General features: G+C 47.3%; 1 protein-coding gene across 1 annotated transcript in view; it reads right to left on the bottom strand.

Moving 5' to 3' along the window:
- LOC116517814 (mitotic spindle assembly checkpoint protein MAD1-like) overlaps positions 1–18,254 on the bottom strand; it is a 32,675-nt gene extending 14,421 nt beyond the window's left edge. Inside the window, exon 1 of the mRNA XM_032230990.1 lies at positions 18,035–18,254. Within this exon, the coding sequence (XP_032086881.1) occupies positions 18,035–18,241 (207 nt within the window). The 5' untranslated portion in view covers positions 18,242–18,254. The remainder of the gene's footprint in view (positions 1–18,034) is intronic.
- Positions 18,255–25,543: the final 7,289 nt, after the last annotated feature.

The raw sequence follows: 25,543 nt of genomic DNA, 5'->3' as shown, positions 1-25,543 counted from the left end.
GAGATCAGGGCTTGCAAGAGGCTTGTGGAGTCGGCTGCTGGGGGTACGCAGGGGTTCGGGAGAACCTCTAGCTAAGTTTCTGTGCAGTTTCAAGAACCCTCAAATCCCACTCCTGGCTGGCCCTGCCCACACCGCCCCGCCACTCTCAGAAGTCCCCACGAGGCCCGTTTCGGATGCAGATAAGTGCAGGGCGTGCGTGGAGGTTCGGGTAGGGCAGAAAACGGGCCTATTGGACGTTCAGGCCCGTTTCCCGCCTCCAGAGGGCCTCTGGATCCTGGGGAGACCGTTTTCACCCTCCCGGAGGCTCGTGGAGAGTCTCCAGAGCCCCGGGAGGGCAAAAATGCCCCCCGCCCCCCTCTGTGGAGCAGGAGGCTGACTAGGCCACACCCAACATAACCACGCCCACCCATCAACTGGGAAGAGAACCCCTTGCTAAAAATTTTGAAGCCCACCGCTGCTTATAACCCATCCCAAATAATTAACTGGAGGTGTGTGAATAGCAAAGAGAAAATGAAGTGTTTCTGTTTCAGATACAGTTGAAAAGGCTTGGTAATTTATTATCCAGGTGTGTTTCATTGTACCAGCAGTTAATTATAGGCAGAATGATTTCTGGCATATTAAATACAAAGAGTTTCTTGGGCTGTTCTGGGGGGGAAAAAACGCTGTGAAAAAATCACTTACGAGGAGAGGTGGCCTAGAGGTCTGAGGAAACCAAAATAGAAATAAGTAAGTTTAGGAACCACAGTAAAACGATTACATTTTGCGTGGGTCAGAGAAGGAAGAAACACTTGGCAATCCAAGAATATTCTATTCTCAACCTTAAACTTCAGCTGACTGCTAGTTCGGCGGTTCAAATCTCACCGGCTCAAGGTTGACTCAGCCTTCCATCCTTCCGAGGTGGGTAAAATGAGGACCCAGATTGTTGGGGGCAATATATGCTGACTCTGTAAACCGCTTAGAGAGGGCTGAAAGCTCTATGAAGCGGTAGATAAGTCTAACTGCTATTGCTATTGCTATCTCCTTTTAAATAGCAGAGAATAACTAGACTTCCAGAAAAGCACATCAATTTTAACAGCATCTGTACAGGTATAGTCTGAAATGTAACACTACAGTGTGTATTGTCTGTACTGTTTGCTGTTTGCTGCAAGGAGGCAAATTGCTGGGAGGAAGAGGCAGATTTTTCCCCCTTTGTTTCCCTCCCCAAAAGCTAGGTGCATCTTATACTTCGGAGCGTCTTATACTCTGAAAAATACGGTAGTTCCCACGGTTCTAGCTTAGCCCAGAAGTTTCGCACGGCAGAAGCCGCTGCTTTCCCCCTCTAATTTATGATGTCCAAACCAAAACCACATTCGCGAAATTAAAATTTTAGATGAGCGAGATGCTTCTCCATGCACACAAGGGGGGACGGTAGAATTGCAGAGGGGATGGGTAAATGTTTTTTTGCAAGGGTAACGCGCAACACAGCGGCGCTCTTGTCTGTCACTCCTTGCCCCGCATAATCACGAAAGATACGGCCGAAGCACATGAGACCTCATCTGCATTTTCTTGCTCGCTTGCTCTTTTGCCCACGGGGAGTTCTAGGAGGGTGCAGAGGATCGCCTGTGGCAACCAGCCAGGGAAATGAAATTCAAGGTGGTAACTGATGCGTCTTCTGCGGATTTGATAATATCCGCCTTTTCTCATCTACCGGAATTGTCCTTTGCAATTCAGAGTAGTATTTACCAATGCCTCTGAAACGTGCTTATTTAATTTGCGTCCTGCCTTTATTATTTTTTTACAAATAACTCAAGGTGCCAAACATATCCGAACACACCTTCCTTCTCCTATATTTCCCACAACAACCACCAGGTGAGGTGAGTCGGGCTGACAGAGTGTGATTGACCCAAAGTCAACCAGCTTCGCTTTCATGTCTAAGGTGGGACTAGAACTCACAGGCTCCTGGGGATTGGCTCAAAGTCACCCTAGCTGGCTTTCATGGCCAAGGCAGGACTAGAACTCATCATCACCCGGTGACTGGCCCAAGGTCACCCAGCTCTCTCTCACGTCTAAGGTGGGACTAGAACTCACAGGCGCCTGGTGATTGGCTCAAAGTCACTCTAGCTGGCTTTCATGGCTAAGGCAGGACTAGAACTCATCATCACCTGGTGACTGGCCCAAGGTCACCCAGCTCTCTCTCACATCTAAGGTGGGACTAGAACTCACAGGCGCCTGGGGATTGGCTCAAAGTCACCCTAGCTGGCTTTCATGGCCAAGGCAGGACTAGAACTCATCATTCCCTAGCGACTGGCCCAAGGTCACCCAGCTCTCTCTCACATCTAAGGTGGGACTAGAACTCACAGGGGCCTGGGGATTGGCTCAAAGTCACCCTAGCTGGCTTTCATGGCCAAGGCAGGACTAGAACTCATCATTCCCTAGCGACTGGCCCAAGGCCACCCAGCTCTCTCTCACGTCTAAGGTGGGACTAGAATTCACAGGCTCCTGGTAATTGGCCCAAAGTCACCCATCTGGCTTTCATGCCTAAAGGCAGGACTAGAACTCCCAGGCTCCTGGTAATCAACTTTCTGCCAACTTTCTGGTCAACAGAGCCAGTGGGAGAAATCAGATTCACTTAACAATCAGGTTACTATTCAAATTTCAAATTCAAATTTTAATGAATTTATATGCCACCCAATCCCGAAGGACTCCGGGCGGCTTACAGAATACAACTCTAAAAAGGATAAAAATTAAAAACCGCATTGATTTGCTTAACAGCTGTGTCAAGAAAGATCGTAAAAAGGGGGGCAAACTCACTTAACAACCATCTCACTTAGCAACATAAATGGGGGGGGCCCTCAATTGTGGCTGTAACTCAAGGATTACCTGTATTCCTTTTCACGGGGAAATCTTACTCGGGATTATTCAAACAGAAAAGTGAACAAGGCGAATATTTCCGCGTTTTGTCGTTTTCAATCCTCTTGGGCAGAAGAGCTGGGGGGAAAAAAACCCCCACAACTTTCTCCTTTGATATTTACTTTTCCTTCCTTTTCCTGTACGATATCTAATAACGATTCTAGTCCGAACAGGGTGTCAGTTTCCAGCAGTAAATTAGGCAATTGTAAAAAATAAAATAAAAATAATAAAAAAAATGAAGGGGGGAGGGAGAAGAATAGTTATTTTTCTTAGCATTCATATTTATTTCCGTTTTGGGTTGCTCCCTTTCTTTATTTATGCATTAAAACGTGATAATGCAGGAAATTATTATGCGGCGCGAGATGCTACCTTAATGATGTGAATTATATCCGGTCAGATCGCACGCTACTTCTGAAAAGAAGCAATATCTATATTTTGTGTGTGTGTGTGCGTCTGTGTGTATAAATAAATAATCTCATTAATTTTTTAGCGCTCCCTGGTAGGGGAAGGTGCCCACTCGCTGACATCTGTCCTCTCCTTCCTGGCAGGCCACATATTAGCATCTAAATAGCTGGCAGATAGAAGGAAATAGGAACCACTAAGAGCTCTTTAATTAACTTTAATCCTTCGTAAATCCATATACTGCAATCTGCTCTTTTTTTTTTCCCCCTTTCGCCCCACAGGCAAGATTTTCTTAGGAAATCTCTCCGCTTTAGGAGGAAAAGGAGGGGGAAAAGCAAGGGTTGGGACCTTCTAAGTCAGAGGTCACCAACTGGGGTCTATGGACCACTGGGGGTCTGTGAGAAAATGTTGGTGGTCCGCAGAAAAACTATTTGCATTTTTTATATTGCACGAAATCCAGGGTCCTCAAACTACGGCCCCCTGGGATGGATAAGTGCAATGAACACTTGTGTTGCTGCAGAGAGTCTCCCCCTTCGGGGTCTTTTGGTGGGGGTTGGAGGGGGGCAGAAATTCTGACTTGGGGTCTGCTTCGGCCTCCTGGTGGGGGGCTTTGGGTGAAAGTTGGAGGGAAGCATTGCTGGTGGCGAAGAGCTGGAGGGCTTCGTTCCAGTGGGACTGCATCCTGGCCTGGAATTGGCTGACCATCACAGCCCGCTGAGCCTCCAGGCACCGGCACCTGGCCTTGCACTCCCGCAGGTCTTCCCTCTGCTTGGAAAGCCTATGCTCCTAGTCCTCAGTGAGGTGCTTCTGCTGAGCCTCCTTCTCGGTTAGATCCAATTTGAACTGAGATGTTTTGCCACCTCTTTCTCCTGGGGGCTGCTTAGCTCCAGCAACTGCTTCCTGTTGGGGCCCTAAGGAGCCCGGGTGGGCAGGAGAGGAGTGGCAAGTAGAGGCCACGCCCAACCAGTCACATGACCACCTAGCCACACCCACACAGCCGGTCGTAAGGCAGATCCTATTAGTGGTCGGCGGGATTTAAAATTATGAATGAGGTGGTCTCTGAGGTCCGAAAGGTTGGCGACCCCTGTTCTAGGCGATGCCAGCCTTGACTGCCAACCGGTCGGATCAAACCTGTAGCCGAGTCTGACGGAGAAGGAAGACGATCGATGGGAGGGAGTATTTGTAGCTTAGGGTTGAACGGTGGATTGCTCTCTTGAGCTTGGGTGAATGCCCACTCCCTTCTAGCACTGATGATGTTGCCTAGCTGGGTCATGAAACGTTGGCAAGAAAACCACCAAATATGAATATAGAAAGCAGTATGAAAAGGAAAGGCGGAAGAGGGAAGGAGGGGGGGAGAGGAAAGGAAGGGGGGAAGGGGAAGGAGGAGGGGAGGGAAAAGGAAGGAAAAGAATGGAATGGGGAAAACAGAAAGGGAAGAGAAGAAGGAAGGAAGATGAAGGAGAAGGAAGGAGGAAGGAAGATGAAGGAGAAGGAAGGAAGAAGGAAGATGAAGGAGAAGGAAGGAAGGAAGGAAGTAGATGAAGGAGAAGGGAGATGAAGCAAAAGGAAGGAGGAAGGAAGATGAAGGAAGGAAGGAAGGAAGGAAGGAAGATGAAGGAGAAGGAAGGAAGGAAGGTAGGTAGGAAGGAAGGAAAGGAAGGAAGATGAAGGAAAAGGAAGGAGGAAGGAAGATGAAGGAGAAGGAAGGAAGGTAGGAAGGAAGGAAGGAAGATGAAGGAGAAGGAAGGAAGGAAGGAAGGTAGGAAGGAAGATGAAGGAGAAGGAAGGAAGGAAGGTAGGAAGGTAGGTAGGAAGGAAGATGAAGGAGAAGGAAGATAGGAAGGAAGGAAGGAAGGAAGGAAGGAAGGAAGATGAAGGAGAAGGAAGGAAAGAAGGAAGGAAGATGAAGGAGAATGGAAGGAAGGAAGGAGGAAAAGGGAAGATTCTGTTAAGTTGAGTTTCTTGGTATTAGTACATTTTATGAACTGAAAGAATGAATGAAAGTTCAGTTAAATGTACAGTTCAACGTATCATGAACACTTTGGACATCTTAATCAACAAATCAAGTATGTGGTGAACAACATCTTCTTATCCTTTCAGGGTTTGTGACACAATTTTCTGTTTTGTTTTTTTAAAGGGGGAGGGAAACCCCTAACAGAAACTATACTAATAGCTATCTCATTGGGGGCGTTCCATTGCCGAACCCAAACCGATAGGAGCTTATTAAAAGGGCATTAGAAGATAAAAGCCACAGACCTCCCTGAGAAATTAAGCGGTAGCAACAGATAAACCTTTTCATTTGACAACTCTAAAGGGACTGAAGATTTACGTTCGCCGAGAAGCCAACGAAAGATGCAATTGAACGTTAAATAAAACAGCTATATCAAAATAATTGGGAGGCTACAATTACCCAATTACCATCATTTAAATAAAAGCTGGCCATAAGCCATTTCCAATATGTTTTACCGGATCATTAGGAAAATTGGTTTGAAAAACGCAACGAACGAAAATGGATTTAGGCCATAACGAAGCATAGAAGGGATTTTTTAAAATATGCTGAGTCGGGGATAAAGCCGCTCGAATTTAATAGAGGAGACACACACACACACACACCCGACTCTCGGTCCACTGCCCCTTGTCTGCAAGGCAAATATTAAGAATTACCTTAAAAAGAGCTGCCACAAGGACATAAATTCTCACGCATAATTATCAGCGAAAATGTACAATGGACTTCAAAAGTGACACCGGAAGTCCCCCATTTACGACAGTTTATTTAGTGACCATTGAAAGCAACAACGGCACTGAAAAACTGACTTATGAGAAGGAGGACGGTGAGGTCCTTGGTGCTCTCTGAGCTTGGTTGTCTTCTGGCGGACGTTTCATTACCCGACTAGGTAATAACATCAGTGCCAGAAGGGGGAACAACTCAAAACAGCAAAGCCTGTTGTGGGTTGAGATTTCGCTGTCCTTCGTCCTGCCTGTAAGCTCTGCCTTCTGTCTCCCAAGGTTCTTCTCACGTCCCATCGCAAAGGGAAAGACCCTCAACGGTGGACTCAAACCGTACCAGTTCTCTCTGTTGTGGCCCGCCAGTGGCCAGTGGAGCTGGCAGCATATTCAGACAGTGAGGAGGTTGGGGAGGAACCTGGGCCAGTCCTGGAGTCTGGGGAAGGCTCCAATGAGGGCTCTGTGTCGGAGGCAGAGAGGGGGCCAGGGCTGTATGCCAGTTATCAGCTGCCTTCAGAGTCAGACATCAGTGAGGCAGAAGAACAGCTGGAGCCTGTTCCCAGTGTGCGAATGCGCAGAGCTGGCAAGAGAAGGGAACAGCTAAGGAACAAGGGTCGACTTAGGAGTAAAGCCACAGGTGGACGGTGAATGGCCCCTCCCATAGGGAATAAAGAAGAGCAAAAGGGGAGTGGAGTTTGCAGGAGACAAATAGTTCAATTCATTGGAGTTTATTAGTTTAATTCAGGAGCCGAGGTGGCGCAGTGGTTAGAGTGCAGCACTGCAGGCTACTTCAGCTGACTGCAGTTCTGCAGTTCGGCTGTTCAAATCTCACCGGCTCAGGGTTGACTCAGCCTTCCATCCTTCCGAGGTGGGTAAAATGAGGACCCGGATTGTTGTTGGGGGCAATATGCTGACTCTGTAAACCGCTTAGAGAGGGCTGAAAGCCCTATGAAGCGGTAGATAAGTCTACTGCTATTTGGGAAGCCTAGATCTGAACACGCTCTTCACCCAGCGGCTCGCAGACCATCCGGCATTTCCCGGAGAAAGAGGTGGGGAAAGCCATCCCTTTCCCCAATTGTGATTTATTTATTTTTCGGGATGCTGCCTGAATGCGTTCGTGCTTGTTGCAACCCGGGGGAATAATGCTGGATTCGTTTTGATTGTGGGCAGGAGACGGACAGGTTGACCGGTGAGAAAAAAAAAAAAGTTAGCCGGGACGGCTGAATGCGTTTTGTTTTTTTTTCCAGAAAATTCCTCTGGTCTTAGCGGGGAGAAGTGTCTAAAGGAACATGATGGCTGGTAAACAAGCCCATTTATGGCAGCCGCAGCTTCTCCAGCAAGGTGCGCGGATAGCAGATCAGCCGAGCGTGGCTGTTTCTTGTTACCATCAATGTATCCTGCAGATAAATGGCCCTTTTCAAGTTGTTTTTCTGACCCCCCTTGTATCCAGGTATGTTTCAGAGGCAGGGAAACTGAGCCTCCTCACTGTAGACCGCAGAAAAAAATAATAAGCCTGCATACATAAACATCAGAGGTGAGAGAAGACACAGCCGTGGGGCCACAGGCCGGCTGGTCTTCGAGAAATGCGCCCCCCCCCCCCCCCGCCACGGCAGCCATCTTGTTCTGAGACCCGGGCTTCGGAGGAGCAGGAAGGTTGCCATAGAAATCAGGTTTGGTTGCTGAGGAAAAATAACTTTTTCTCTTTTTAGAGGAAGCTGAAAATCCTGCGTTTTGAAAGAGGAAGGGAGTGCCTCCGTGGATGGATGGATGGATGGATGGATGGATGGAAGGAAGGAAGGAAGGAAAGAAGGAAGGAGATGAAAATGAGAGGAAGGAAGGAAGGAAGGAAGGAAGGAAGGAAGGAAGGAAGGAAGGAAGGAAGGAAGGAAGGAAAGCAAGCAGGCCGGAGATGGGAAGAGAAAGGAAGGAAGGAAGGGGATGAAAATGAGAGGAAGGAAAGAAGGAAGGAAGGAAGGAAAGAAAGAAAGAAAGAAAGAAAGAGGGAAGGAGGAAGGAAGGAAAGCAGGCAGGCCGGAGATGGGAAGAGAAAGGGAGGGAGGGAGGGAGGGAGGGAGGGAGGAAAGAAGGAAGGAAGGCCGGAGATGGGAAGAGAAAGGAAGGAAGGGGATGAAAATGAGAGGAAGGAAAGAAGGAAGGAAGGAAGGAAGGAAGGAAGGAAGGAAGGAAAGCAGGCAGGCCGGAGATGGGAAGAGAAAGGAAGGGAGGGAGGGAGGCTGGAGATGGGAAGAGAAAGGAAGGAAGGAAGGGAATGAAAATGAGAGGAAGGAAAGAAGGAAGGAAGGAAGGAAGGAAGGAAGGAAGGAAGGAAGGCCGAAGATGGGAAGAGGAAGGAAGGAAGGAAGGAGGGAGGGAGGGAGGGAGGGAGGGGGGAGGAAGGAAGGAAGGAGGGAGGGAGGGAGGGGGGAGGAAGGAAGGAAGGAAGGGCTCTGAATATGTAGTCAGAGCCAATTCCCCCTTCAAAATCAAATTGAGAAAAATATAGCCTCTTCTCTGTCCCTCCCTTTCACAGGCTTTATCTTAATAAGCATCTTTATTTACCTTTTTTTTTTTTTTTAAAGCAGGGCATTTAAAAAGGTGTTTTGTTTCTACTGCAATCCTGAAATTAGTTTTTCTTCCCCTGCTGTTGAGTTACGAGTTGCTCTCCAAGACGGATAATGCAGTCATATTTCCAACATCGGGGTAATAACTTCGCAAATGGCATTTCCCCCACAATGAAACCAGGAACTTTCTGGGGGGGTGGGCGGCCTTAATTGTTATTATATTGTTGTGTGTTTCTCTTTGGCTTGTTTCTTAAACAGAGATGCTAAGCCTGCATCAGGGGATGCTACGGGAAGCCAGCAATGGAGGGATGGCCCCACCAGCACCACCACCACCAGCTCCATCAAACCGTCGTTTAATTTAAGGGCTTTTGGGCTATGACTTCGCATCAATATCCGTAAAGGCAACCGGAGAATCATCCCTGCTCAACAACCGTTTCAATAAATCAATACAACTTTATCACAAAGGGACGCGTGTGACAAATTAAGTGTGCTAGATTTGGGCCCAACACGCTGATCTTGACTAATGGTGACAAGATCTCTGCCTGGGTGACAACAACGAAGGCCGCAATCGGATATTTGTTTTAGAAAAGAAGAGTGTTGCACAAAAGCGACATTGATGGGGCCGCAAAATACTTATGGATTATTCTTATGGAACATTTACACGAACGCACACACACACACACACACACACACACACACACTGCACAGTTAGGTTAGCTTCATTTCTTTTAATGTTCCTTTGCAGGGAAAGGAAGAAAGGGAAGGGAAGGGAAGGAGGGAGGGAGGGACGAAGGAAGGAAGGAAGGAAGGAAGGCGATGGAAAGGACAAGAAGGAAAGAAGGAAAGAAGGAAGGAAGGAAGGAAGGAAGGAAGGAAGGAAGGATGGAAGGAAGGAAGGAAGGAAGGAAGGAAGGAAGGAAGGAAGGAAGGAAGGAAGGAAGGAAGGAAGGAAGGCAGGCAGGCAGGCAGGCAGGCAGGCAGGCAGGCATAAGATGGAAAGGACAAGAAGGAAGAAAGGAAGGAAGGATGGATGGATGGATGGAAGGAACGAAGGAAGGCAGGAGATGGAAAGGACAAGAAGGAAGGAAGGAAGGAAGGAAGGAAGGAAGGAAGGAAGGATGGAAGGAAGGAAGGAAGGAAGGAAGGAAGGCAGGCAGGCAGGCAGGCAGGCAGGCAGGCAGGCATAAGATGGAAAGGACAAGAAGGAAGAAAGGAAGGAAGGATGGATGGATGGATGGAAGGAACGAAGGAAGGCAGGAGATGGAAAGGACAAGAAGGAAGGAAGGAAGGAAGGAAGGAAGGAAGGAAGGAAGGAAGGATGGAAGGAAGGAAGGCAGGCAGGCAGGCAGGCAGGCAGGTGATGGAAAGGACAGGAAGGGAGGAAGGGAGGAAGGGAGGAAGGAAGGAAGGAAAGCTAGAGATGGAAAGAGGAGGGAGGGATGAAGGAGATGGAAATGAGAGGAAGGAAAGAAGAGGGAGGGAGGGAAGAAGAAAGGAAGGAAGGAAGGGCTGAAAAGGTCGAGGGGAAATGTCTCGCACATGTGCGTGCACGCTCAGTGTGCTTACGCTCTGGAAAAGCTGAACTTCCGGGTTCTAGTGCGCATGCGTGCCCGACGATCAGCTGGCTGGATAGGAGGGAGGGAGGGAGGAAAGAGATGGGAACAGAGGAAAGAAGTGAAGGAAGAAAGGAAAGAGGTGTGAAAGGGGAGAGCAAGAGGGAGGGAGGAAGGAGACAGACGGACGGATGGATGGATGGATGTTGGGCATCCCACCAACAGCTTTCTCCTGCACAGCTCCCACCACGAACAATGGCCCTTGAAGCACCCTCTCCCTTTCCTCGGGGGTCCTGACTGCCTCAGCCCTCCATCTTTTTCAGCCTTGAAATCTCAGCCTTATCCCCGCCTGCAGCCACCCGAGTCCAAGGCGGAGGAGCTTAAAGCGTGACTGTTCCACTGTGGCTCGCCACCAAGCAGAACAGATCCATCAAGCGGCTTACTAGTCTCGGAGAAAGCTCGGCCTCCGAATTACCTGATCTGGGAGCGTTGCAATTGTCAGCCGTAACCCTGGATTAATCCTCCTCTTCTTTTCACCGAATGTAAAAACTTCTTCTCTTTTTTCAACCTTAGAAGAGGAGGAGGTCTCCCAGGAGAGGCGTAGATAAGGGAAGACTATAAATATCTATATATAGACAAATGCAGTGTGTGTGTGTGTGTGTTTGTGTGTGTAATGTTGCATTTGTGCTGATAAATAAGTAAAGGGAGGCTAGTATAGATCTATTTCAAGCTATTTAGCTCTCATCAGCTAGCCGTACCCTTCGCTGGGATTCGAACCTGGGCTGTTTTTACATGTTAGGCAGTTGTATTAGCCTCTAAGCCACAAGCTCTCCTCCCTTATCAGCTGAGCCAAGGAAATGATTAAGTGTTACGTCAAAGCACCTGGTATGGCCAAATATGGGAGGAGGGAAGCAGTATGCTTCCTCCCATATTTGGGCATAACAGGTGCTTTGACGTAACATTCAGACAGACAGACAGACACACACACACACATCCTTTCTCTCCCTTTCTCACTCTTTCTCTCCTTTTTTCTCTCTCCCTCTCCCACTGTCACGCCTCTTTCTATCTCTCTCTTTTTTCCTTTCTCCCTCTCTTCTTCTCTCACACTTTCTCTCCTTTTATCCTCTTCTTCTCTCCTTTCTTTCTCTCTTTCTCTCCTTCTCTCTCTCTTGTTTGCTTATAATTTCTAGACACTCAAATATTCATGTTCTTTTCGCTCAAAACAGAATCTGTCGGGGAGGCAAAACTTGAACGTGGGGCTTGGACCCCAAAAAAAAATCCCTGCGAGGTGGACTGGAGTGATTATTCTGATTTAAATTAAACGGGTTTTTGGAAGAAAAGTTGGTGTTTCTAGAAGACACCCAGGAAAACAAGAGCTTTTCTAAAGCTCAGATCCGCCACTGCTATTAATAAGGCCTCCCTGTTAACCTCGGACACCAGCAGGACCTGAGCAAATGGATTTTATAGTCTTAGCTGGAGTGTTACTACGCACAACGCCCGGATAAGGTCATGGGGACAGAACTGAGTAAATGACGGCTTCGCCTCTATTACCAACCAAATGAATCGGCTTTTCCTCCCAGAATAATAGCATTTCTAGATCCACTTTCCGGGTGTTGGTTTTCTCCGCCACGGGTGGGAATGTCTTGTTTTCCCACGGGAGGAAATGGACCCACAATTGCGTTTAGCTTTGTAAACTTTGCAAGTGGATTCAAAGAACAAACCACTTCCTCTTTTGGAAGGAAAAAGGATTTGTGCCTCAGGGCTCATTTTCCTTAAAGAGATGCTGCAAAAAAAACAAAAATGTGTTCTTTCTTTCATTCTTTCTCTTTCTCTTCATTCTTTCTTTTTCTCTCTCGCCTCTCTTCTCTGTCTCCCCCCTCTCTGTCCTCTCTCTTCCCCCTCTCTCTTCCTCTCTCCCCCTCTTCTCTCTCCTTTCCTCCCTTCTCTCCCTCTCTCCTCTCCCCTACTCCCTTCTCTCTCCCGTCTCTCTTCTCTTTCCCCCCTCTCTTCTCTCTCCCTCTCTTCTCTCTTGTTCTCTTCCCTCTCTCTCTTCTCTCTCCTCTCCCCCACTCCCTTCTCTTTCCCCTCTCTTCTCTTTCCCCCTCTCCCTCTCTTCTCTCTTGTTCTCTTCCCTCTCTCTCTTCTCTCTCCTCTCCCCCACTCCCTTCTCTTTCCCCACTCTCCTCTCTCCCTCTCTTCTCTCTCCCTTCTCTCTCCATCTCTCCTCTCCCTCACTCCCTTCTCTCTACCCCCTCTCTTCTCTTTTCCCCCTCTCTCTTCCTCTCTTCTCTCTCCAACTCTTCTCTCTCCTTTCCTCCCTTCTCTCTCTCCCTCTCTCCTCTCCCCTACTCCCTTCTCTCTCCCGTCTCTCTTCTCTCTTTCCCCCCTCTCTTCTCTCTCCATCTCTCCTCTCCCTCACTCCCTTCTCTTTCCCCTCTCTTCTCCTCCCCCCCTCTCCCTCTCTTCTCTCTCCCACTCTTCTCTTGTTCTCTTCCCTCTCTCTTCCTTCTCTCCTCTCCCCCACTCCCTTCTCTTTCCTCTCTCCCTCTCTTCTCTCTCCCTTCTCTCTCCATCTCTCCTCTCCCTCACTCCCTTCTCTCTCCTCTCTTCTCTTTTCCCCCTCTCTTCCCTCTCCCCTTTTCTCCCTTCTCTCTCTCTCTCTCTTCCCCCCTCTCTCCAAACAGTCCCGATCAAAATGGTTTTGTCCTCACCTAATTCTGGCAGCCAATTTCCATTTGCTTAATATAGTCATGATATTTCACCATGGTAATTATACCCTTAGCTATCAGTAACAATTATACTTATACTTGGAGTTGTTTAATAAAGGTCTCCTGGAATAAATATATATATATACATATATATCTGTTGCACATTTTGAACAGGAGGCTTTTAAATGTCAAGGAGGCAGGTAATGTTTTCTGATGAATATAATGATGAAATGAGCCATCCGGCAGCCTAAGTTATTCCCCTTTGATAGAAAGTGACAGGAATATTACATTTGAAGTGCGAAGGAAGCCTCATCATCGCTTTAATAGAAAAGGTATTAGCAAGAATGGGAGATTGCAGACGAAGGAGAAAGAAAGAAAAAAGACATCGAAGAATGAACCTGGGAACTGGTGCATTTCGTTTTGGGAAAATAATGTCATTTGCAAAGAAAGAGACTCCCTGGGCGTTTCGCCCGGCTCTCCCGAACAGACAGATGAATAAGACACGGAAGCCAGCAAAGAAGGGGGCTGGGTTGGGGTTCCTTGCGTTTAAAAAGAAAAAGGTTCTAGTCCTCATGATCGCAGAGAAGAGCCATGGGATGAGAATGTGAGGGTGTGGCTTCCTTTGATAGGAAGGAGGAAGGGGGAGGGAGGAAGGAAGGAAGGAGGGAGGGAGAAAAGGAAGGGAGGGAGGGAGGAGGAAGAAAGGAAGGGAGAAGGGAGGTTTTTAAGAAGAGGATGGACAGCCGCATTCCAGCCGCCCCTTAATTCCAGAGCCCATTTCTACGATTCTGACAGGTAGATTTTCACCTAGAGAGAGACAGAGGGAGGGAGAGAGGGGGGAGAGAGAGAGAGGGAGGGAGGGAGAGAGGGAGGGAGAGAGGAGAGGAGAGAGGGAAGGAGAGAGAGAGGAGGGAGGGAGAGAGGAGAGGGGGAGAGAGAGGAGGGAGGGAGGGGGAGAGAGACCGTAAGAGAGAGAGAGGAGAGAGAGAGAGAGAGAAAGAGAGGGAGGGAGGGAGAGAGGAGAGAGGAGGAGAGGGAGGGAGAGAAAGAGAGAGGAGAGGGGGAGAGAGAGGAGGGAGGGAGGGGGGAGAGACCGTAAGAGAGAGAGAGGAGAGAGAGAGAGAGAGAAAGAGAGGGAGGGAGAAGAGAGAGAGGAGAGAGGGAGGAGAGAGAGGAGAGAGAGGGAGGAGAGAGAGAGGAGGGGGGGAGGTAGAGAGAGAGGAGAGAGGGAGAGAGAGGGGAGAGAGGGAGGGAGAGAGAGAGAGGGAGGGAGAGAGAGAGGAGAGAGGGAGAGAGAGGGGAGAGAGGGAGGGAGAGAGAGAGAGGGAGGGAGAGAAAGAGAGAGGAGAGAGGGAGGGAGGGAGAGGGAGAGAGAGGGGAGAGAGGGGAGAGAGGGAGGGAGGGAGAGAGGAGAGAGAGAGGGAAGGAGAGAGAGAGGAGAGAGGGGAGAGGAGAGAGGGAGGGAGGGAAAGAGGAGAAAGGGAGGGAGGGAGAGAGAGAGAGAGGAGAGAAGGAAGGAGAGAGAGAAGAGAAAGGGAGAGAGAGAGGAGAGAAGGAGGGAGGGAGAGAGGAGAGGGAGGGAGGGGGAGAGAGAGAGGAGAGAGGGAAAGAGAGAGAGGAGAGAGGGAGGGAGAGACCGAGAGAGGGAGGGGAGAGAGGGAGGGCTGGAGAGAGAGAGTGAGAGAGAGGAGAGAGAAGGGAGAGGGAGAGAGGGAGGGACCAAGAGGGAGAGAGAGTGACCGAGACCACACGGGAGAGGAAACAAACACACAACCACCACCGGCCCGGAGTACAATTAAAAAAAAGCCATTGACTGTCTTCCAGAGTTATGGCAACAAGGCGCTGAAAGGCGCAAGAGACACATAAGGTCTTTTCACCAAAAGAGATTCTATCGAACGGGGCATTTCCCTGATGATATAACAATCATTTCCTTTCTTTCTTTCTTTCCTTTAAAGAAGAGCCATAATTGTCAAAAGCAAACATCTTAAAATGTTAACTGGCTCGGTTTACAGGAATGAGTCAGAAGCTACTGGGGTGCAAGTAGTTGCAACGGTTCGCTTAGTGACCATTCGAAATTACGACGGCACTGAAAAATGGGACTGGCGGCCTCTGCAACCTCCCCACGATTCACCCGCTCGGCGACTGCTTCGTGTTCATGACGGTGGCGGTTTCCCGGGGTCATTTGATCCTGTTTTGCGACCTTCTGACAAGCAAAGTCAATGGGGATTCACTTAATGACCGTGTGACTAACTTATCAACCGTTCTGGAGTTGGTGGCCTTGAGTTAAAAGCAGGAGGCCATTCTGCAAGGAGAATGGACTGGAATGGGATCCTGAGAACTTGCCAGCTCATCAGAAGACCAGAACCCAAATAACAGAATAATTGTTAAAAAAATTAATGCATGGAGAATCTCTCATATTAGTTATCCTGGGTGGGTTGTGTTAATGGTTACGGATGAATCTGTTTCTTATCCCAAATGCTGCTTGATGCCTACAGAATAACAAGAGTTGGAAGGGACCTTGGAGATCTTCTAGTCCAACCCCTTGTTCAAGCAGGAGACCCTGTACCCGTGATGGCAAACCTATGGCATGCGTGCCAGATGTGGCACGCACAGACCTCTCAGTGGGCGTGGGCGCTGTTGCTAGCTGCTCTTCTGATTTCCGGTCTTCGGGGGTGCTGGAATGCTGGAAAACAGCCTGAAAATGATCCCGAAAAACAGCCAGAACTGCCCCCCAAAATAGGCCATTTTTCCGGGTGGTTTTGGCCTCAAAAACGTCCCAAAAACGTCCTGGAAAACGTCCCAAAAACAGGCACATGTGAGCTGGCCAGCTGAGTTTCTGAAGCTCTGGCACGCGCACACATGCACACAGTTTGAGCACTTGGTGCCGAAAATGTTCGCCATCACTGCCGATACCACTTCAGACAAATGGTTGCCCAACATCTTCTGCTGTCCAGTCTCTTCTTGAAATCCTCCATTGATGGAGCACCCACAACTTCTGGAGTCAAGACGTTCCGCTGCTTAATTGTTCTCACTGAGGACATTCCTTCTTATTTCTAGGCTGAATTTCTGGAGGACTGTAGAAATCCTCAAAGACCTTTCTGTGTGTCTATCCATGGACGTTCTCCAGAAGAATCCAGACGATCAGGGAAGGAGACTTATACCATCCTAGTCAAATGGTTGTCCCCTCTCTTCTTCAAAAGCTCCAGTGATGGAGCACCCACAACTTCTGGAGGCAACTTCTGTTCCACTGGTTAATTGTTCTCACTGTCAGGAAATTTCTCCTCAGTTCTAGGTTGCTTCTCTCCTTGATTAGTTTCCACCCATTGCTTCTTGTTCTACCCTCAGGTGCTTTGGAGAATAGCTTGACTCCCTGTTCCTTGGGGCAACCCCTGAGATATTGGAAGGCTGCTATCGTGTCTCCCCTGGTCCCTCTTTTCACTAGTGGAGTAGATTTGACTTCCTGGCAAATAAGCCTTTTACCATCCTCGTTCCCACAACCAAATATCTCCCAGAAGTCCATCAACCACTGGAAACCTCACTAACTGTAGTGGGACAAGCCCTTTGGACAAGGAAGTGGGACTCAAATAGCAGTTAGCAATAGCAGTTAGACTTATATACCGCTTCATAGGGCTTTCAGCCCTCTCTAAGCGGTTTACAGAGTCAGCATATCGCCCCCAACAACAATCCGGGTCCTCATTTTACCCACCTCGGAAGGATGGAAGGCTGAGTCAACCTTGAGCCGGTGAGATTTGAACCGCCGAACTGCAGAACTGCAGTCAGCTGAAGTAGCCTGCAGTGCTGCATTTAACCACTGCGCCACCTCGGCTCTTCGGTTTGGCTGCGATTTGGAGAAAGTGCGGATTCGTTGTAGGTTGTGAGAACGTTTTTCTTTAAAAAAAGAAATTGTTTACAAGCTATATCACCGTCTCTAAAAAAAACACTCGAGGCTTTCCAACCTGCCTTCCCCTCCCTTCTCCCCTCTTTTTAGCGATACTTACATCAACTGCTCCAGCCGTAGGACATGCTAATTAGATCATTAAATATCCGTCTCGCTTCCAACGCTTCCAGGGCAAAGTTATTATTTTTAAACAGGTAATATGTTTGCTCAATTTAATATTAGGTTACGCGACCGTCTCCGTTTAATTAAAGCAAAACCTTTTGTCCTAGGTTGGGGGGGGGGGGGGAAAGCTTTCGACGAGAGAACTGGGCTAGACGTCTCCGCTTGCCGGAAAAACCCGTCGCAAGTTGAGAAATAAATATGGAAGCCATCCTGAAGAGGCTCTACCCATAAGTGGCAGAGGGAAACATAGGCACACAGTTACATTAGGTAACTGTTGTGACTCAGCAGATGTCTGCTGTGAGTCTTTTCGGGATACAAGATTCATTATGCAGCTGGGGCTTGTTAGAGGCAGGTTTGGAGATAAAAGGACGGATGCTGCCACGCCCTAGTCGCAGGAGTCAACGTTCCTTCGTGCGTTCCTTGTTTGGTGCAACATTGCTTGCTCATCAATCGTGATTTATGGAAGATACACTTGGATAAGTGCTTTCTGTTTCTTGTAACCCTGATTCAATGCTACACTTGGAGAAGTGCATTGCTTGTAAGAGTTGTTTTGTATTCTGTTATCTCGTTAAGAGACTATATTTATGTTATTTTTGGGCTCGAAGCCAGTTTGAACTGAGAACTGATAAAGAAAGTTCCTTTTAAGTTTATTCGTCTTGCCGTTTGTTAAGAGCCGTGAAGCGGGGACAGAACAGGTAACAAACAATAAGAGATGGTTAGAAGGCTAACGTCCATATTCCCACCTGGAACACCTAGGAAGTAAGAAATTCAACTAGATTTCCCACGAAGAGGAGGGCAGGAGAAGCATCACCTCCTGGGTGGACTAGAAGACCTCTAAGGTCCCTTCCAACTCTTGTTAGACTGTATTCCGAGACCCATACTCAAAATAAAGAGGAATTTCCTGATTTGTGAAAACAATTAACCAGTGGAACAGCTTGCCACCAGAAATTGTGGCTGCTTCATCACTTGAGGCTTTTTTTTTTTAAAAAAAAGACTTGTCTGAGATGTCGTACGGTCTCCTGCTTGAGCAGGGGGCTGGACTAGAAAACCTCCAAGGTCCCTTCCAGCTCTATCTGCATTGATTGATTGATTGATTGATTGATTGATTGATTGGGTTCATCCACCCAGGAGGCTTACCTTGATGAGAAGCTGCATGTGTTTCTGGAGATATTTAACCATCGTTTCTTGCTGCTCGCGTTTTTTCTTCTCATCCAGGAGCTGGCTTTGAACCTTCAACAACTCTTCTTGCAGTTGTTTCCGTGAATTCTCCAACAGCCGGGCGCTAAAGAAAGGAAGAAGAGAAACTGAAGGAAGGAAAAGTAGAGTCGTTTTGTTTTTTTGCATGGAGCATAGGAGATAAAAGCATCCAGAAGTGAGAAATGGTTGCTATTTGTTCCCAATATCCTCTCTTACTTGCTCTGTTGGGAATATAGTAGTGGTTGCATCTGACGGATGCTTTGTGTTTCAGGTTTGAACATGGGTGTAAGGTGGTTTTCATGCACCCCTAATGGGAGTTCTTGGTTTTAGGGCTGAAATGTTGAGCCTAAATTTGCATAATTGCATGAGCTCTTATGTGCTAAATAAAATAAATAAAGGAGGTCTTCTCAAACGCCACACAAAAAATATCTTTAGAGCGAAAGACAGGAAGGAGAAGAGGACGAGAGGAAGAGGAGGGAAAGAAGGAAGAGGTAAGGAGAGGAGGGTGGAAGGGAGAGGAGGAGAGAGGGTAGAAAGCGGAAGAGGAAGAGTAGGGGAGAGGTAAGGGAAGAAGGAAGGGGAAGGAGAGGAGGAAGAAGGAAGGAAGTAGAGAAGGGAGGGAGAAAAGGACTTATAACAATAGAAAAGAAAGGGAGAGAGGAGGAGAGGAGGAGAAGAGGAGGGAAGGAAGATAGAGGAGAGGAAGATGGAAGGGAGAAGGAGAGAGGGTAGGAATGGGAAGAGGAAGAATAGGAGTAGGGGAGAGATAAGGGAAGAAGGAAGAGGAAGGAGAGGAAGAAGGAAGGAAGTAGAGAAGGGAGGGAGAAAAGAAAGGATCTATAACAATAGAAAAGAAAGGGAGAGAGGAGGAGAGGAGAAGAGGAGGGAAGGAAGATAGAGGAGAGGAAGATGGAAGGGAGAAGGAGAGAGGGTAGGAATGGGAAGAGGAAGAATAGGAGTAGGGGAGAGGTAAGGGAAGAAGGAAGAGGAAGGAGAGGAAGAAGAAAGGAAGTAGAGAAGGGAGGGAGAAAAGAAAGGATCTATAACAATAGAAAAGAAAGGGAGAGAGGAGGAGAGGAGAAGAGGAGGGAAGGAAGATAGAGGAGAGGAAGATGGAAGGGAGAAGGAGAGAGGGTAGGAATGGGAAGAGGAAGAATAGGAGTAGGGGAGAGGTAAGGGAAGAAGGAAGAGGAAGGAGAGGAAGAAGAAAGGAAGTAGAGAAGGGAGGGAGAAAGAAAGGATCTATAACAATAGAAAAGAAAGGGAGAGAGGAGGAGAGGAGAAGAGGAGGGAAGGAAGATAGAGGAGAGGAAGATGAAAGGGAGAAGGAGAGAGGGTAGGAATGGGAAGAGGAAGAATAGGAGTAGGGGAGAGGTAAGGGAAGAAGGAAGGGGAAGGTGAGGAGGAAGGAAGGAAGTAGAGAAGGGAGGGAGGGAGAAAAGAAAGGGAAAATAAAGTGGTGTTACAACAGGGATGGTAAATAAAGCAACTCAAACTGTATATAATAAACTACTAAACGGAATGACAAATGTAGAAGAGTGACAAATGTAAAGCAGAACAACAATTAGGTGAATGTAGACTTAAAATGGTATTTAAGAGAATAAAAAATAAATTTAAAAAATTGGCAATATATATATATATATTTTAGAGCAAGGCGAATGGCAATTCCGACCACCGGCTGGCCACGCCCACTCACCACAGTACTATCCCATCCTATAAACCGTGTTTCCCAGAAAATAAGACAGGGCCTTATTTTCTCCCCCCCCCCGAAAAAAGCGCTTGGCCTTATTTTGGGGGAGGTCTTATTTTCGGGAAAACAGAGTATCTCACTCTCTGGCTCACAGCCCAGCTGACTTCCGCGCCTCGCCTGCCCTACTCACCTGCTCGAGAAAGTGTGCCGGAAGCCCTGCGTACAAGCATGGAAACGGCGTGAGTGCTCACATTTTCAGTTCTGCACTAGGCAAGCCGGTTGTTAAATTATGGGACGCCCTCCCCCCTCTGCTTATACAGGTCCTTTGCATTGATATGCATACCTGAAAAACTGTCCTTCCATTTGCCAAATTTCTCTTCCCCCCCCCCCCGATGATTTCTAAAAGCTCTCCCTGCAGGTAGTCCATCCAATCCTTTCCCCCCCACCCTCTGCTAACTGCTCCGTACAAGCACCTTAAATCTTTCAATGAAATGAAAGGTCTCTGCGTAAGCGCCAGCTCAATTGGAAGCCATTCATACACCAATTTAATAGTCTGTAAAATAGATTCTTTCCACTGTTGTAGTCAGGTGGGGAAGCTAATCGCGAAGGCTATAAATCTACTGTGAAAAATGACTAATTCAATAACCGCAACGCGACCGGGCCTCTGTCCCTCCCCTCCCCCCTTTCTCCCCTCCCCCTCCTGTTTTAATTAATTAGTTACACGGAGAATGGAACCTTTTGCCACCGAGTAGCATGTAAGGGTTGTGTTAAAGATTATTATGAAAGGCAGGATTTCAGGCAGGCTGGTGCCTTGGACCCGTTTCCTTCTCAACTTTCCTTGCAAAGATTTCAGAACACAGATGGAAGAACCCAATTTTATGCATGATTATTCCTGGGTAAACTAGCTGGGAACGACACCGCCGAGCATAGGGAGAGAGAGGAGGGAGAGAGCGGGTGTGCGGCAGACGCAAAATAGGATTTGCAGGGAATTTTCGTCGGGACGCTGAAGCGGATTAGCTGAGCATCCCGAACTGGCAGAAGCCCCAACTAGAACTCCTTGTTCGGATTTTGTCATCCCGCTGAAAGTTTTGAAATTGCTTGCTGTTCTTATTTTTTTTCCCCCAAGAATGTAAATATTTAAAACTTTCAAAAATAAACAGGTTTCACAGCCAGGATCTGAAAAAGTCCGGATTGGGGTATGCATCTCTTTTGAGTGAAAGGTAAAGCTTCCCCTCGCACCTCTGTGCTAGTCGTTCCTGACTCTAGGGGGCGGTGCTCATCTCTGTTTCAAAGCCAAAGAGCCAGCGCCGTCCGAAGACGTCTCCGTGGTCACGTGGCCGGCAGGACTCAACGCCGAAGGCGCATGGAACACTGTTCCCTTCCCACCAAAGGTGGATCCTATTTTTCTACTTGCATTTTTTATGTGCTTTCGAACTGCTAGGTTGGCAGAAGCTGGGACAAGTCACGGGAGCTCACTCCATTATGCGGCGCTGGGGATTCGAACTGCCAAACCTTTCAGACTGACAAGCTCAGCGTCTTGGCCACTGAGCCACCGCATCCCTTAAACTGAGATTAAACAAGTTTTTTTTAAAAAAAAAACCAAACCAAACAACGGGATGGAGGTGAGAAACTTCTACTTTTGATAAAATAATGTTCTGTAATTAGCTAAGCCCTCTGCAGGCGTTTTTGGCCTTCGGTCCCATAATGTAGGCTAAAAACTGCCCCAAAAGTGACGGGAAATCTAGAATTCTATGCTCTTTGATTCAACCATTAGAGAGTTGGATATAAAAGCTCGAAAAACAGGATGTCAACAGCTACAGAAGAAACCCATTTATTGGGCCGGATAAATGTCCCACTCATTAAAGGCCACACGCTCTGAACTCTTCATTTTGTTTCTGTTTTTTTCGAAACTCATAAAAAATTAAACCCTACATCTGATAGCTCGGTTGAACCATGGCCTTGGTGGCATTTTCAGCGGGCTTTGTGAATTCAAAGTATATTTTTCTGGCCTTAAAAAAAAAAAAACAGAGAGAGGAAGGGGGGGAAAGCCCCATTCCTGTTTATCGCCTCAATAACGTCCTTGGATGCTGTAAAATCGAACCAAGGGGAAGAAACTTTGGAATTTTTTTTAAGTCGCTGGCAAATGTCTTGCGGTCCATTTTTATTCCCCCTTTTCCTTTTTCTTCGGAATAATTTTGAGGATAAAACTCCCATTTTTTTTAAAAGAAAAATGTTGTTAGCCTTGCCAAGTACGAGAGAACACAATGAATAGAGAGGCACTAACATGCATTTTAATAGCTTCTTTCTCCCCCCCCCCCAAAAAAAAAACCCTTGCTCCTGTATATTCAAAATTTCATTTATCTTCGACAAGGATTTCTTTTAGGAAGCAATTCGACCACCCTGAAGATAGAGAGAGCATTTGATTTTAAAAAGTCTGCTCTGCTTTAACTACCGTGTTGGAAAACGTTGGATAGCCATTTGTCTGAAACGGTATAGGGTTTCCTGCCTGGGCAGGGGGTTGGACTAGAAGACCTCCAAGGTCCCTTCCAACTCTGCTATTGTATTATTGTAAAATGACAGAAAAACTGGGGGACGGTATTGAGGGGGCAGAGAGATTCTGGCGTCCCAACAGGACGCAGCTTCATCAACATGATAAGGAAGATGCCCAAAAGCTAGGAAATAAGGAAGTATTTGGAAGAGATGCTAAATCAAAGGATGGAGTTGAGGGCAGAATTATTTTTATTAGGGATCACACAAGAAGAAAAATAATATGGGAAAGTTTGACTATATTTAATGCTGCGTATTTTAAGGGCGGCAAAACTGGTTTTTGCACAAAAATGGAAAAATAAGAGAGACACTCCCTCGGAGCAAGAAATAATAAAGAAGATACTGACGTGTGCAGAGATGGATGGGCTGACTCCAGAGCTCAAAGACAAGGATGGGATGTAATATCACGAATTCTGGGACAAATGGTACCGTTGATTAGAAATGGGGAGGGGGAGAGAGATCAGGGCAGGAAAACGCAGACCAGTTAAGAATGGGAAAATATGGCATTAAGATTGTGTGAGAGGTAGGAATCGGATATGTATTTGCAGGGTTAGTAATCAGGCAAAAGAAGGGATTAATGGACAGGTCATCTGAGGGACTACACCTACCTTTGTAATGGATATCAAACGTAATCATTGTAAGATCCAAAAACGATATGGAAATGTTTATGCCAGAAATGTCACGCTGGAAGTTTTTAAGAAGAGATTGAACAACCATGGGTCTGGTATAGGGCCGCCTGCTTGAGCGGGGGGGGGGCTGGACTAGAAGACCTCCAAGGCCCCTTCCAGCTGTATTCTGAGAGATAGATAGAAATAGGTGGCCTTGGATATATAAGAGAAATAGGTGGCCTTGGAAATATAAGAGACGGAGAATCTCTTGTTGAGGCTACCTGATTAGGGTGTCAGATCTTAGGAAAACTTTAGGAGCTGGAGGAAGAGGAGGAGGAGGAGGAGGAGGGAGGAGGAGGTGGTGGAGGAGAGAGAGAGGAAGATGAAGAAGAGGACGACTCCCTGGTGCTCTCTGAGCTTGATTGTTTTTCTGCAGACGTTTCATGACCTAACTAAGTAACATCATCAGTACTAGAAGGGAGTGGGTGTTTGCAATGGGGAGGAGGAGGAGGAGGGGGAAATGCTGGTTCCCCCCAAGTTGCAGCAGGAGCTGTTTGCCTGCAGCTGGCTATTTCAACCATCTAATTCCAATTCTAAATGCTTCGGAACATAATTACGCTTTGCTTTCCAAAAAATAATAATAACAGAAATCAAAACAACTTAAACAAAATTGAGAATGAAGAAAGAAAATAAATAACAAAGATTGAAATAATTACTAATCAGAAGAAAGTCCAGGACATGGACTGGTGGAGCTACCAGCTATCCCTACCCGGTAATTTTTCTCCATGTTGCTTCTGATGAGTTTTAGATTCCTTACATTTCATCAATTTGAGTCACCAAATTCAATTTGCATCCGAAGATAAACAGAGGAGAGAGAGAATGGTAAATACTCTCGTTTGACCTTGGAAGTCACGGAGAAGAAATCTTATCTTCCACAAATTTCAACTCGGTCCAAGCCGTGATGAATAATCAAATTTGCCACATCAGATCTCAACCTGTAATCATATTTTCTTTACTCCCCAAAATGAGTTTTGTTGCTTGGGCGCAACAAGCCAATCTCTTCACATTGTTGCCTCCAAATGCGGCAGATAAAAGTTGTGTTCATGGGTTGGGGAAAAACCCAAAATAAATCCTGGCGACAAAAGTCTATTTAAATCATTTCTTAGAAAAACAAAGATTGTAGAATCTAGGAATGGTTAGGAAGACTGAGGGTTGCCCCGATGCATTGTTTCCATGGTTCAGTCTGTTATTCTGTTCTGTTGGAATTCAGTCTTGAATTCAGTCTTGAATTCCAACAGAACAGAATAACAGAGTTGGAAGGGACCTTGGAGGTCTTCTAGTCCAGCCCCCTGCTGGAGTAGGAGATCGTATATACCATCTGGGTCAAGTGTTTGTCCAATCTCTTCTTAAAAACCTTCAGAGCATCCACAAGACATTCCTTTGGATAATTGTCCTCACTGTCAGGCTCAGCAGAAGGTGACTAGCATAGGTGCTAGTTGTTCCCGACTCTAGGGGGCGGTGCTCATCTCCGTTTCAAAGCCGAAGAGCCAGCGCTGTCCGAAGACGTCTCCGTGGTCATGTGGCCGGCATGACTCAACACCGAAGGCGCACGGAACGCCGTTCCCTTCCCACCAAAGGTGGATCCTATTTTTCTACTTGCATTTTTTACGTGCTTTCGAACTGCTAGGTTGGCAGAAACTGGGACGAGTCACGGGAGCTCACTCCGTTACGCGGCGCTAGGGATTCGAACTGCCGAACTGCCGAATTTTCTGACTGACAAGCTCAGCCACTGAGCCATCGCATCCCAACTCTTACACCCTCTTAAATCTGAGGCACACCATTTTGGTTCCCGGCAAAAGAAACCACACCTTTTTGTGAAAACGAAGGAGGGCGAGTGGCACGCTTTAATTGAGCGCCAGGCATTTAATGGGAAAACAAACTTGCCCAAAATTAAACGCAGACGGCATCGCACAAGGCTGAGCTAACAAGCCGGTTGCAAATGCTGTTAACCGCGGGACGATGCCCTATTTGAATGTAATCAGAAATAATTGGGAAAATAAACACACTAGGACAAAAAGAAAGAAGAAACCTTTTAAAAACCAGCATTCCACCTCTGGGCCGGAAAGTCCTCCCCGGGTTGCCACTCGTGGCTGCTACTAAACGCTCCACAGGATGGTCCAGGCTGACCTTTTCATAATCGGTCTTCATCTTCAATGCATATTATGGACCTTTTGCAGGATATTAGCATCGCCTTGTTTATCCGCGTGCCTTCGTTATTATTTCTTTTGTTTTGCTTCTCATCACCCTGCCGGCTACTCCTCGCAATTAGAATTTTCTGAAAGAGCCTTGCGGATTAAACACCGCTCTCCGAGGAATTTCCTTTCCCGGTTCTGAATACCAGACGAGAAGGCTTTAAACTCGAGTAAACAAACTCCCAAAAGTGGCTCAGTGGCTAAGACGCTGAGCGTGTCGATCAGAAAGGCCGGCGGTTCGCCGGTTCGAATCCCTAGCGACGCGTAACGGAGTGAGCTCCCGTGACTTGTCCCCAGCTTCTGCCCACCTAGCAGTTCGAAAGCACGTAGGAAATGCAAGTAGAAAAATAGG

The sequence above is a fragment of the Thamnophis elegans genome, chromosome 14 (assembly GCF_009769535.1).
Source record: "Thamnophis elegans isolate rThaEle1 chromosome 14, rThaEle1.pri, whole genome shotgun sequence".
Lineage (NCBI taxonomy): Eukaryota > Metazoa > Chordata > Lepidosauria > Squamata > Colubridae > Thamnophis > Thamnophis elegans.
The sequence above is the reverse complement of the archived record's forward strand: the minus strand, read 5'-3'. Positions and strand labels throughout refer to the sequence as shown.